The 14,982-nt window shown below is 33.1% G+C and overlaps 1 protein-coding gene across 5 annotated transcripts in view; it reads left to right on the top strand.

Moving 5' to 3' along the window:
• The first annotated feature begins 905 nt into the window (after positions 1–905).
• p120ctn (adherens junction protein p120) overlaps positions 906–14,982 on the top strand; it is a 58,463-nt gene continuing 44,386 nt past the window's right edge. For 3 of the 5 annotated variants that reach the window (XM_089710224.1, XM_089710226.1, XM_089710221.1), the window contains exons 1-2: positions 906–1,104; positions 7,519–7,656. In XM_089710224.1, coding sequence (XP_089566350.1) covers positions 7,616–7,656 — 41 coding nt within the window. In that variant the 5' untranslated portion in view covers positions 906–1,104; positions 7,519–7,615. Of the gene's footprint in view, positions 1,105–1,157; positions 1,459–7,518; positions 7,657–14,982 lie in introns of those variants that run through there. The other 2 variants (XM_089710223.1, XM_089710222.1) reach the window with 2 other exon arrangements.

The following is a 14,982-nucleotide window of genomic DNA, read 5'->3' as shown; positions in this document are numbered from 1 at the left end:
CCAAACCAAGCGTTGCTTATTATTACATATTTTTGGAATAATATATGTATAAAAAATAAGACGAAAACTTGATAATTTTTATATGCTGTATGCTGCATTGATATGCCCCGTTTTCCAATTACAAAGCATAATGCGACTCAGTGCCGCACAATGCCGAATTATGCTGATGCTTAATTGGAACATGAAACGCACTGGAACAGGTTGCGCTAAGTTCAGTGTTGAAAAAAAAATATTCATAGAATTAGCAATAACCTCATTAATGTGTAAATAAAGTGGTATACTTAATAATTGGTTGAAAAATATTTACGGTTATTTTAAGTAATTTGGATTTTGATTATTTCATTAAAATTTTTTTCAATGTTTGTACCTTCATCCATACTTATATTTATTTTTTTAACGCAATTTGAATTAACTTTGATTATTTCGAAAAAACTACAATGAAACGAAAGCTTTAAATTTTTTTCCAACAATTAATAATTACTAACGATAAATCGATTGCACGCATCAAATCACGCGCATTACTTTTTCTAGTGCTCGATTGTGCGAAGCGTTGCTGTAGTTGGAACATTCAACGTTAAGCATTATGCCGCATAATGCGCTCTAGTGCTGTAATTGGAAAACGGGGATGGTTTGCAAATCATCTAATCGAAATATAGTTCCCAGATTAGAATAAATCTCATAAAGTAACTTGCGCTTCAATGAATATTTTTCTTTGAAAAAGGACTATATTATTTCAAGTTAAGATTAAATTTTTTATATACAAATGATGTTAATTTTATTAAATTAATTTACGCGCAAAGAATTTATTTTATCCACTTCATAGATTGAAATTAAATAAATTATTAATAGTATTGCCAGTGCTGAAAAATCATTCAAACATGAAGCAAATATTGTCTACGGTAATTTTAAGGTGAAGGGAGGAGGGATTACGCTAAGTTTCGCTTCGTTGTCGTGTATTGAAATTTTTGTGTGATTTGTGATAAAATAATCTTCAATTGAAAACTATTGAACATTATAAATTAGTGTTTTATTATTGTTTCGGACGTCTATGCTGCTTCATTTACATCATTGCTGACTACATTTCGACCGCTCCCAGTGCGTAAAGTACGTACGTCAATCTTCAGATATTTTTCATACTGTTTGTAGTACTTGCGTATAGTAGGGGCCGTGTGATAGTAAAAGCTGTTGGAAAGTGCATTCATACGGGAAATCGTCGCCGTAAAAACCTATCTCACGTTCTATTTAAATTAAAACGTTATGAGCTATCGGCAGTGTTAGTACGATTTTGATGTTTGAAGCCATTTTCAAGGAGTTCTCAATTTCGTTGTATTTACGTGTCAGTGGGAGATAATGCTTAATTTTGTGTTAAAATGACTGTATCAAAGGTTCATGGACCTGGTATTTACATATTCATACCTAAACGTGTGTATGTGCAGACATCACTTGTGTAGAAGTAAGGTATCAATTCAATTTGTGTATCACATTACTTACTGTGAGCTTTTTGAGTTATAAAATACAATTATAAGTTCGGTTAATATAATTAATCATACAGATCAAGATCAATTTAAGTTCACTAGTATACTATATATCATTTCATAGATTTGCAGAATGGTCTTATTGGAACATCTATGTGTTAATGCTTAACTAATAAATAAATTGAATGGCACTTTATTGACTTGATAAACGACTCCCTACTTACTAAGTTTATTAGATATAAAGAAAGTATAAAAACAATTTGACACATTGTTAATCTTTAAAGTACTTATTTAGTTAGGCAACATTTTTGATTGCTCTTCTTTTTATCAACTTAACCTTCACACTACTACATTTTGCCTTACCTTATCTATTTATTCAAAGTTTTCTTATAACTTTTTGCACTTTTAAATATATCACGAAGATAACTCTTAAATTTATGTTTTGATAAGGTTTTGATGATCATCGATCATTAATATGTTAAGCAAACAATATAATTACCAACATAACTTAAATTATAAATCTTGGCGCTTCTTATATGCTTCGCACATGGTACATTTATCCAAAAGGGATTTTTTTAAAGTAGTACCATATTTCCTGTGATAAGTTTGTATTGCGATTTCACAAGATTAGTTAAACAAGACAATTCAACAGCTTTATATCAATAGTGTAGTATAGGATAGATTGTTTTGCACCATGTTCAAGGGCCGTATTATGACCTCTTATTCCCAGTCAGTTAATGCCCTGAATTGAACTGACTGGCAAATCCATATTATTATATGGAATAATATAATAAACATAATTAATCTATCAGGCCCCGGAATCACAGACACAAAATCTATTGTGTCGCAGTCGGATCTGGCCGCTCGGTGGTTGAGAGGTTAACCATGGTTGGGTATTGCGATCATAATATGCATTTGCTAGTCAGTTCAATTCACGCCATAATCTGTCCGGAAATTATAGCTCATAATACGGTTTAGATTTCAACAAAGGTGCTGGAAATAGATTTGGAAAATTTATTTATTGGGCATTTATATTTTTATATTTTGCTATAATTTATAGTTGTTTACTCTTAATGTATTTTTTTCTGATTACATATTGCATAGCAGTGATTCTTTGAGTACAGACTAAAAGAATCACTGCTATTAAGGCTCGGCTCTTGGTTTACCATTGATTCATATTCTAGTTTGGGAAGCCTTCATCTCGCAGGCCTACTTGTAGTGGACTGAGTGGCGGACTATATGTTATATTTTATTGTCAGATATATAAAATGCAAGGTTCATGCACATCGTTGAAATTTATTGACGACGATTTATTTTATGACGACGCGGTTGGCGCAGTGGTAAAGTAACTGCCTACTGAGCCGACGGTCCCGGGTTCGATCCCCGGTCAGGGCAAATATTTGTGTGATGAACTCAATTATTTGTTCTTGGGTCTGGGTGTTATTATCTATATATGTATTTATTAAATATTATATTTATCGTCGCCTAGTACCCACAACACAAGCCTTAATTGAGCTTACTGTGGGACTAGGTCGATTTGTGTAATAATGTCCTATAATATTTATTTATTTATTATTTATTTATTATTGGATTTTTAAAAATTTGCGTGCATTTTAATGCCCAATATGTCTTCCCTAAACCTATATTCTTAAATTAATACTTACCACATCACATTATTTCACATTATTATACAGCATAGCCTATGGATTGTTTTTCATAAAAATAGTGGCCCACAGGCGTTAGGAACATCATTCATTGCTGCATGGATTTATCAGCTACAAATATTTACAATACTTGTACCAATAAGTAATTATTAATATATTTCAATTCTATAGGTTTAAATATTTTTTACTAATTATAAATATTTTTTCTCAATTTTGATACATTTTTCAATCGAGATTCCATCATATAGGACATAGGTCGTAGCACAATGTTACATAGCCATCCTCAATTAATCGTTCAATTCTGAACAGTTTTTTTTTGTTTCATTAGCTTTTCCATGTTAATTGTTAACAATAATGAAAATCTCTTCAACACTGTGTATGTATGATAGTAGGATGATATAAACAACACGATTTTATGTGTTAAAGGTGATTTGAACGAACGTTTTATTTTTACAATTAGGCAATTTTTGCAATAGTATTTTATTAAACAATATTCGCGATATGTGCTATAACAAAATGAGAGATCAAACAAGTTCCTATAAAGCATAAAGTTATAAACATTTGTACCACGAAATCACCACCTAATTTTGACTCATACAAATGGAATGCGTTTCGAGAATAAGGCTAACAGTTACCGAGATAGACGATTTATTTATTTTTTCCGATTGTTCCTTCACTTAGTTGGATTGCATCCAAAAATATAATTCCGTCTTGTATCTCCCCATGCATTTCAAATATTGGACCGTTAATAATGTTCATGTGTCGTCGGTTAATTGTTAAGAATTTCGTTAGATTACATTTTGTTAGTTTTATTTACCTACGAAGTAGGTATCGTATCATAAAGTTATTTTACGATTACCGTAGTAAATGCAATTAGAATGAAACAAGCCCTCAAAATTGTGATAAAGTACTTCATAACAGAAACATTTCACAACCGTAACCCTAATACAATTACAACCATATAAAACATTATATTTTCACTTTTAATACCAAGAGTATTACATAAAGTACGCCGTATGCTTTGCGGTCATATCGATTTTCGTTGATCGAAGTTCGTACAATGTTGTACAATGTACAATCGTCACATTATTCTTATCACATAGTTACCTACTCTGATAAAGGTATTCGTTTGTATGCGCGTATGCATACTATTTGACCTTTGATTGTGTCTTAAAGGTATAAGTCATCCGTCTTTGTTTTGTTGTGTATATGATAGGAGAAATGACTACATATAAATGTAAAATGATATTTTAGTGTTTATTTTGAGTAGGTAACTAGGTAATTTATTTTGTATATAGTCGTCTGATTTTTCGCAAGTTCCCATAAGCATTTTCTAAATCAGTACTATGTAATCCTATAGCGGTAAATTGTTATTTTGAATAAGATATTCTTCATCTGCGTGTCAAAAATCAAAATCCATATGTGTACCAAAATCGATCATCAATCAATCAGATCGATCGGAGGTATGGGCTAAACTGAAGTATACCCGTATTTTCTTTGTATAGTAAGCATACATAGAAAATACGCACTATTTTAAATTACCCTTTTTACAGCATAATAACATAAAACATATTATGCCTATCTATAAACTAACAGGAAGAAAAATTGTTTAAATTAAATATGAGTCAACAGCTATTAGCTTTGCGAAGTACAAATAAGGAAACATTAGAACTATATCGATATGATAATATAAAAATAGGCGCAATCAAGACCGTCTTCGCGAAACGACGTCCCTAGCGAGGGAGGAATCCGAAAATATCTTGACTTATCCTTAAATCCGTTCAATTTATTGAACAAAGATACGATGGAAAACGGTATTTTGTACTTGTTAAAGCTAGACGACCATTGTTTTAAGATGTTGTAGATTTTTCTTACACTTTCAATATAACTTTATAAGGTAAAGGTATACAGAAATCAGAATATCTTATTAAGTCCAAGAAGTGTAGCTTCAACAATGCTCATTAGTCATTACCATAAAGTATAAATTGATACCTCATTTTTGTACATTATGTAATTATGTGTACAATGATAAATTAATTTTGCCATTAAAAAATTCTGGTTAAATATCAACTACAAAATTACATGAATTTTTGAATAGCACCCGTAGCTCCATTATGCCTGCAGGAACGGCTCCGTCATTACAATTGTTCGAGCTAACGATGTTAATTTGATTAAACACAAGTCTACATAGAACGTGAAAATTGCCGGTATTTTTTAGCCTTATATTCGCTACTCGCTAGGTACGTGATTAGTTTTCGTGTACTACCTATAAGGAGAACAATACGAAATGCCAATCCAATATATGTGTTATAGGCAAACTCCGAAGCTCCGGCGCTCCTAGTTTGGACTGGTCAATCCTCAGGTCAGACTGAATGACTTAGTCAAAGCCCAAACAAATGTAAATTTTCGGCCTTTGACTAAACAATTTTCGTCAAACCTGGGAGAGACTAATTTGGTCAGGCAAACGTCAAAACACAATTTTATTAAATCGGGGTTTGACGAGTCAAACTCCGATATAGGTATGAAGTGTCTTATCTTCGTATATTTGGAAGAATTTTATCATTTAAGCAGCTTTCAAGTCTTAAGAACCGCTTAACTCTGCCAGTTCTGACACCTGATTGGTCAGCTTGCGTGATTTTCACTTTTATATTTGAGATGCTTTGAGAGAATGCCGTGTGGCATTAGGCCCGCCTTTTGTACGATGTGCAATAAAGTATAAAATAAATAAATAAATGCTTTGGAATATACGGAGGTTAGTTTGTATAAGATTAAGTATAAAAAAATAACATTTTTAAAATTTTGATGTTTATTGTTTTAATAATTTCTTAAGTAATTAAAATGAAAAATTAATCATTATTCTGACATGGTGAGGCATTAACTTTAATGTTAATTGTTTTAATAATTTCTTAGGTAATTAAAGTGACAAATTAATCATTTTTCTGACATGGTGAGGCATTAATGTTAATTGTTTTAATAATTTCTTAGGTAATTAAAATGAAAAATTAATCTTTATTCTGGCATGGTGAGGCATTATGACATTTAGAATTGCACAATACATTAGACCTTTTACATTTGCATAATTTTGAAGAGCAAGAGGAACACCGCGGTCCGCGAGAGACATTATGAACCTGTTTAAACATGTTCAGATCAACGTTTGACCGAGAATTGCAGTCGCTTCTAGGATTGACTAGGCCAAAACCGAAACAGAATAATTTACCTTCGACGTTTGACTGAAAAGTTAGGAGCTCCTGGGTTTGACTAAAAATACTTCAGGCAAAGGGCGAAATTGAAATGTATTTCGGGGATTGCCTGATGGTTTTGGCCAAACCTAGGATAAACCAGTCCTTCCGCGAAGAGACTGTGTATCGGACTTTGACTATAACATATGAATATACGTAATGTTAAAAATTTTCTTCAATCTTGGCCATAAATCGATTTGTTTTCAGTTTGATTTTCCGTATTCTGTAGTTGCTAGTTAAGTTAAAAAGACGTAACTTGTTGCTGTGTCACTGCTCTTCTTTCTGTGTAGTCAGGTTGTATCTTTCTTTACGCTATTAGAACCTGGATGGAATACTTACTCTGCTATCTATCTATGTAACGCAAAATTAATTCTCTCCACGTCTATTTGTTGATTGCGCAATTTAGCTAAATTAATTTTGATGCTGTAGGTTCCGATTGTAATAACAGTGTTCATTGATCGCATTAAGCGTGCTAATATAGCAAACAACCGTCCAATTTAGGCGGATACACGTTACTAGGAACCTTTGTCAAGCTTACTCCAATATACAATAGTGAAATTAATGATTCGGATTTGTATTACAATGTTTTATTAGGCGGGGAGGACTGTACCCTGGGTGTCCTAAAGGTTGAATTGACTGTAGAGGTTTTTTAATTTATGCTTTCCTTAGTAAATCTCAAGTTTTAACAATAATGGCTACCTTTCACAGTAACAATAATATCTCTTTTATTAAAAGAGAATACAAATTTCGTATATCAAGAGTATTTCTTACAATCCGATCCTAATAACCAAGTGACATATGCCTGCCAAATTATTGTGGATCCTTACAGGCTGCGTCGATTATAGGCAATTGCTTCTCCTCACAGTCCAATAAATATGTATCATACTGTATATTGTGTAGGCAATAGATAATGGTTTAGTAAATTAAGGTCATTTATTGTACACAATTAAGACATTATGATAAACGTAATAATATAAGTCTGATGAAGCATTTTTATTGTCCTTTTACTAAGCGATTGATGTACTTAATGATTCGAATAACTATTGATTTACCGGGTGATATTGTCTTCTCACTTAAACAATAGTTATAGTTAAAGATTTCGCGCGAAGTTTGGTCATGAACCTGTTAATTTTTCTCCAGAAAAGCCACTGCAGAGCGCACAATGATGTTGAATTGCGTACCAATACCGGCTTGCTAAGCGACCCGACCAGGCGATGGTAAGGACACCACGGCAGACATGGATGGCGTGAAGAAAATACACTCGGGAACATTGTACCGGTGAGTTTTCTTCAAATATTATATTGCTCTATAGCTAATTATGTGTTTCTTTAACCACACATACGAAAGAATCTGGAATTTTTAAAAGGAGATACTTCATGTTGATAGCTTATTTATGCTGAAGAAACGGTTCGTTTGTAAATTGTTGAAATGCATATTTATGATGTCGAATAAAGAGAACTCGAAATAACGAAATGCATTTTAAATACAATTTATTAGTTGACTCGTATGAGTTCAAAGTAACAATTAGTTAATTATCCTCTATAGGTAACTCGTGGTAACTTTGACTAAAATTTAAATGTATTAATGAACTTTTCCGGTGTTGTAGTTAGCAAATTCGCGCTCGCACTTCATCGTGGAACTTTAGAATTTGAATAAACTAGAAACTACGCATTTGGTCTATTTTTATAAGTTGTGAAGTTAATAAATGGGTACGGGAATGAGGTTAATCTGCCCACTTTTTGTCATTGGCAGGTGTGTGTTATAAATAGCTGCTTATGTATCACCGTGCGCATATTGTTTATGAATAGATAATTATTTCGTATCTTGAGCATTGTCCTATATTTATGTCTCATTCTTATGCTTATTATTTTTCTGTCCTTGGAACTGTACAGTCTCGAGTTTTTTGGTCCCGTTTTAAAATACAAATTGTAACGAAATCTGAATGACGTCTCATTTGTTTAAGGTTATAATGGCTTAGAAGTCCATTTCGTAAATTTCAGCATCAATCAAATTTTTGTAAAGAAATATCTAGCTTGTTAAGTTAAAGAAATAAAACATTTCAGTAATTTTAATCCATATTCCATAAATCTGGATGATTTCACTACAGGTTTTCTGAGAAGGAAATGTGCTAGTGAAGGAAATGAAATGATGTCGAGGAAAATTTGATACTTACAATATATTTTTCTATTTTTTGTTCCTTCATTTGTTTTTTTTTCTATTAATAACCATCATTCAATAAATATTTCTATACCAAATTTCTATGAAGTATTTTCACTTACATTCAGACAAACATTAGCTGAGGATTTTTAGTTCTTATTTAAGGTGAAAATCTGTTGCGTATTTGGGCTAAAGTTTAACTTTGCGGATTTGGTTGGTACCTGTTGAACATCCCGATCACGTTTACCACAAAATAAATTACTTTGAAATTCACGGTACCTACACGCCGGCAAATCGAAGTCTTTGCAATAAGCCTTTTTACGGGACATTTCTTTACTATTCAGGACTAGTTATAGTCAGACATTTTCTGCTTTTAAATGTGTTGAGCGTGAAGAGAAGTATTGTATATTTTGCGTATATTTTTTCGGGTACTTTGGACAAAATATTTGAAAATAAAATATCTCAGATCCATTTATAGAGGCTATTGCAAATGATCATGGGTTGTAGCTTATCATTTATATTACTACCATCAGGCGCCCCACCGACTTAGCAGATAACAGAAAAAACTTTTTTTTTCAAGGTTTTATAATTTAACTCAAATTTTTTAATGTACATTATTATAAGTAAAAATACAAATGACCATTTCTCGCACTATTTTAAGTGTATTTACCTGCTTAAAATTCTAAAACATTTGCATAAAAAAATAAAGTACTTCCATAATTTCACACGAAGTTCTTTTGAACTTTTTGTGAATAAGTTAAGAAAAAGTTAGACGGCATTTTGCATGTTTTGGAATGGGTATGGGGACTTCGTGTATTGTTAATTTTGCCGATGTGTGATTACATAAACAATTTCATCGAGAAACATTCTGAATCACTATTATCGACTTTATCGCAACTGTGATAGTAAAGATGATATATTATATTACTAGCGACCCGCCCCGGCTTCGCACGGGTACAATGCTGATACTAAATACACTACAGAAAAACTGTGAACGTTGTAGGTATATAAAATCATAGCGGCCCGCTCCGGCTTCGCACGGGTATAAAATAGATAGCCGGGCGGCCGGCCGGTACCGCCGCGCGCAAACGCTACGTGATTACGTCCCGCAATTTTTAAATCTGTAATATCTTCGAAAATATTCACTTAAATCATACGGTGTAAAGGGCCATATAGATCTATATTAAATTAACAATGTATTCAAGGTATTTAATTGGTTAAGGATTAATGCTGTATTGGTTAAAATCGCATCGAAAATTAGCCATTATTTGTCGTAAAAAGTAAATGACAAAAAAAGTTATTGTGGGTTATCCATAAGAGATAGACATATACCATCGCGGACTTTTCTGTAGACCTTTTCAATGTGTATACTTAGTACATTATTTTGATAAAACTCGTAGGGTTCAGCCTGCGTTTGCAATGTAAGCGGAAAAAATGTAATTTTTTACGACATCACATTAGAAACCTCAAAAATAACAGTACTTCTCTACTATTTAATGGATGTTATTATACATATAAACCTTCCTCTTGAATCACTCTATCTATTAAAAAAAACCGCATCAAAATCCGTTGCGTTGTTTCAAAGATTTAAGCGTACAAAGGGACATAGGGACATAGGGACATAAGGACATAGGGACAGGGAAAGCGACTTTGTTTTATACATACTATGTAGTGATAGTAACAATTAGGAATGGCAAAAGGTGATGATGTGATACATTTAAAAAATAATCCTCGTTATACTGCTGTGTCGAGGCACGATTTATAAACGGAATTATGACGGTTATTGGCGGTCATGAGGTGAATAAAGCCCGCTTGAAATTCCGTAGCGTACTCTAAGAAACCCCAGTATAATTTCATTGAAATTCAGTATCTAAAGTGCGGTTGCGGTGCACGTTGAATGCTACATTTCAATGGACGGTATGACATATTCATAGTGTCGCTACTGGGTACCGAATTATGCTGAGATTTCGCTTTGAAATTATTATGTTATAATAAGGAACTTGCGCGTTAGTGCTGGTTATTATAGTGGTGTTTTGAGTGAAAATAGTTTAGTCGTTAGTGAAATTTCTTGCGATTTAAATGAAATATTATAGATGTGGTTCAAAATATTAATACAATGAGTGAATGCTTTTATTGTTTGTCCCAAAATGATTACGGGATATCCTTTGTGTTCACACAATCTATTTGATCAGTACATAATTAATCCATACTAATATTATAAATGTCACTCTGTAGTAACTCTGTCTGTCTGTCTGTTACTCAATCACGCCTAAACTACTGAACCAATTTCATGCAAAATTTGGTATGGAGATATTTTGATACCCGAGAAAGGACATAGGCTACCTTTTATTGCGAAATATGTACCACGGGCGAAGCCGGGGCGGACCTCTAGTTATTAATAAATTTTATGTGGGAGGTGCGTCTATTGACATTTCTAGAAACGTTGAGCTTCATCTAAAGACTGAATGCTGAATGAAAAATAAACCTAATACTACCCAATTTAATCAATTTCAATCGATCAGTACAATAACGTATTGCCAAACATTTTAATTTCTCATCAACAAGTATATTCAATTTCTAAAGTGTATTAAACACTGTTGAGAAGAATAGATCAAATGCTTTGCCCTCGTCGGCTCGAAAAGTCAAACAATGTCAAGTAGCCGTGAACATATAATGTTGAACGTTTGTTAAGCCGCTTAGCGAGCGGAACGGTGTGACACCACTCGTTTAATACCTTTTGATTGATATCGATTCGATGTATCGACGCTGTTCCCTTCTGGCCCGCTTTAATGTCCCATATGGCTTATTTACATTTGTATTTGGTGCGTGAAACGAAATTCCAACAGCTCTTTATTGTTGGTTGTTCGTACTCTACTGGATATTACTTCGTTAAAAACAACGATTTCAAAACTTTCTTTTCTTCCTGCTACCGATCATTTTTCAAAACGATATTCATGTGAAATTTCATTCAGTTCATGTGAAAATACAGTTTTGGGTGGATTTTTTCTTACGTAGATTCTTGTGGAGGACCTAGAGGTCAACGTTTACCACTTTGAGAATTGCTGGTTTAAAGGATTGTCTCAATGTCATGGACATTGTCGTAATAAGCTCCGGTGACGGCAGCTCGGCTCGGCAGTCGCGTGAATAGGCCGTTTTAGATCTCAGTAGGATTATCTAGCCACAGAATTGCCTCGTCATGTAATAGGCATTGTGGTGTATGAAATGGTCGCTGTGTTTAGTGAGCAGAGTGTTAGTAACAAAGCCCTTATTTCTATTACCAAATGTAAGAGATTAGTAAGGGTTGATTAATGAAGTAATATTGTTTTCCATTCGACACCCATCTGTGATCAATTGGGGCAGATGTTTAGTTTCTTCAGTGTTGCTTTTACACGATGTTTTGGCGATTTTGTTTTCCGGAAGCAGAAACACATAAGCTTCTTATAGTCTTCTTATAGTAGTAGTGGCATATTAGATGCCAGCATTTTACAAGTCTTTCAATGGCATATAACATTTTATACATTGTGATTTGTGATATTACATGTACACTTTACCTTGAAAACCTAGATAGAGTTTGCACACGTAAGCTTCCCAACGCCAAAATTATCACGTTGAAATTTATTAAAGCAAACCTCGTTAATATGTAGATCGTATGTACATTGGTTTAAATATATCATAACTATTCCGTGGAGTGCATTCGTAGGTAGGCATGTATTTGATGTAACGCTTCACACGTGAAATTGAATTCTGTCGTGCAGCAATTTAATTAGCCCGTTTGAAATAATAAAGCGTTTTTACATTTTTTGATGAACTATTGTTGTTTTTTTTGTAATCAGAGTTAATCAAATATAGTTCGTATGTTTGTACGTTGTAGATGAGTCTATCGCGTAAATGATATCGCAGTTTTGATGGTATTATGTGAGATTATTACCAAAGACCGTTCTGACTTCTGTGTCAATGCAGTAGCATTGAATATTCAGGATGATCTTTGGTGATAATCTGTAGTGCAAATCCTTGATACCAGGGAAGGTATACGAGCGTACATGTCACTAGATTCTGAACATACTGCTGTCTCGCCGCAATTATTGGTAGTAAATACCTTATGCAATTGGCCATATCATTTATGATGATTATTGCCTATATGGTTATTAATGGCAAATGGATGTGGCATTCAATGTCTCGTAAAATCTCTCGACATGTGAACTATATTCCATTCCTTCAACTCGGATATTATATGAAGGCATAACCTAAATCTTGTATGCACTGTATGTCACATATCGTCGAACTATTGTACATGTTCATTTCCTGGATAGGCTTCCTTCCGATTGAAGCTCTAGAATATAAATTATAAATGCCAATATTATTTTCAATTTTAAGGTAAAGTGTCTTGTTATTCAAATTTAGAATATCTCTAAATTTGAATAACAGCCTATTCAGTCAATCTATTTATTGACTTATTCAAATATTTGTGAATTCAATCGACTACACTGAAAGTCGATTTTTATGCAAATTGTTCAGCGGATATGGAGGGGAAGGGAAGAAATCTAATTGCTTTTATGTATTTTCCGATGAGTCAGGGAAGTATAATTATATAGCCTTCCACTTATGTCGTTCGTTTTACTACAAGATTGAAAATGTAAAGTCATAATATTGATTGTACACTTATTATTCAACAAAACGTAATTTTCAGTTTCGTTTTCAGCTTAGAGGTATTTAAAGCGTACTAAAAAGTTTATTCCAATGAAGAACTAATGTCTTTATGATATAAATATGAGCAAATTTTCATCAGACAAAGATACTGTATACATTTTTCTTTCCAAACTGCTCCATAATCCATCGAGTACCATAGTGAATATTACGCAAGAATTATGACTTATGATCCTCAGGAACGTCGGTTTCTTAGCAAACAAAAGGTAGCTTAGTTCTGCACACATATTATACATAGTTATATATGTGGACATATGAAGTGTCAGTTTGTTTAGGTCGTGTCCCATTTCTAGTGACCCATTCGCGAGTGAGATCATTGTTTGGTGACACAACACCACGCGGTCACTGAATTACCTCTGCGAATAATTTAAACTTTAACGAACTCATTTAAATTAGATGGAGGGAGTTGGCGAAATTATAGTTGTGGATAGTAGATACGTTTCAGTTGGTGGAACGTTGTTCTAGCGTAGCATCAGCGAAACGGGGATTCTGGGCTAGGATTTAAGTTTGGATAATAATGTTAATGGTAGTTACTAGTTACTGATCCGTACAAGTGTGATTTAGATTCTCTCTCTTATTTTCCCCAAAACGTCATGGTTTTTTATTAAAAAAGTTGAGCTTTTTTGTATCTGAGATGATGCGCCGAATCTCTATGATGTTTATTTTATTTTATTTTTGATGTGATAATATTAACTCAATTATATAAAAACCTTTGTCACAAAGATTTCTCCATATAGCTGGTCATCGTGGAACCATTAAATAAGGAATGGCACGGAAAATGCTGAACTAGAATGACTTAATACTTAATATAAATAAAAAAATACTCTTGATACAATTGCTTCTATTTCCAATCAACGAAGCTCAGAAGTAAGAGCCATTTTATCATACAGGACTCGGTAAAGAATCAAATTGGACCCTTCGTTTCCGACCAACTACACATACCGATAGGTACATACGTCAAACTGATAAAATCTTGCAGTCTGGAGATTAAAGTAGTGACTAACAAGAGGAGAAGATACAATTATTATTATTAGCTATTGGATATGCATTTAAAAACATAAGTCACAGATAGTACAGGCTACAGAGCATTTCCATTCTCGCCAACTAACTTATTACCATGACATCATGCTAATTTGCAGAAGTAATCAAAGTCATTAAAACCAATTCTCACTAATTTATCGTATGCAATCTTGCCTTTGGCGGTTCTGTCGTGTGCTCTAGGTATGTGACTGTCTATACAATATAATATCTACAATAGATTGATTGGAAGAAATCGCTATTTATTGATAAGACCGCTATTTGTCTCAAATTGTAATTTTGCTCAGAGGAATAAAGGATGTATAAATAAATAATATACACGTGCCGATTATGTTAACCGAATAAATATTCATTACACTACATATCTATTATACCAAGTAAATTGATAGTCTTGTTTTTATTTAATTGTTGTTCCTAGTTTTCTGATTGTTGTGGTTGCGATCAGACAGGATATTTATTATTAGAGATAAAATATCATATGACAGTCCCAAGTTCGAAACAATTAGTTACTTTTATAAGACAATTTTAATATCACAAATGAATATTCTTCTCTTTTATTTATGTTATCAAAAGTATAGGAGGTGATAACAATTTTATTATACTGTAATATTCTGTATATACAACCTATCAATATTCGTAGAATTTCAGTACAAAAGCAAACATCGATCTTGTAATTTCTAAGCCGGTATAGAAGTTTCTGAAGCT

This window comes from Colias philodice, chromosome 24 (assembly GCF_061535455.1).
Source record: "Colias philodice isolate Cphi_HAF_F1 chromosome 24, ilColPhil1 Martin Lab GWU primary, whole genome shotgun sequence".
Lineage (NCBI taxonomy): Eukaryota > Metazoa > Arthropoda > Insecta > Lepidoptera > Pieridae > Colias > Colias philodice.
The sequence above is the reverse complement of the archived record's forward strand: the minus strand, read 5'-3'. Positions and strand labels throughout refer to the sequence as shown.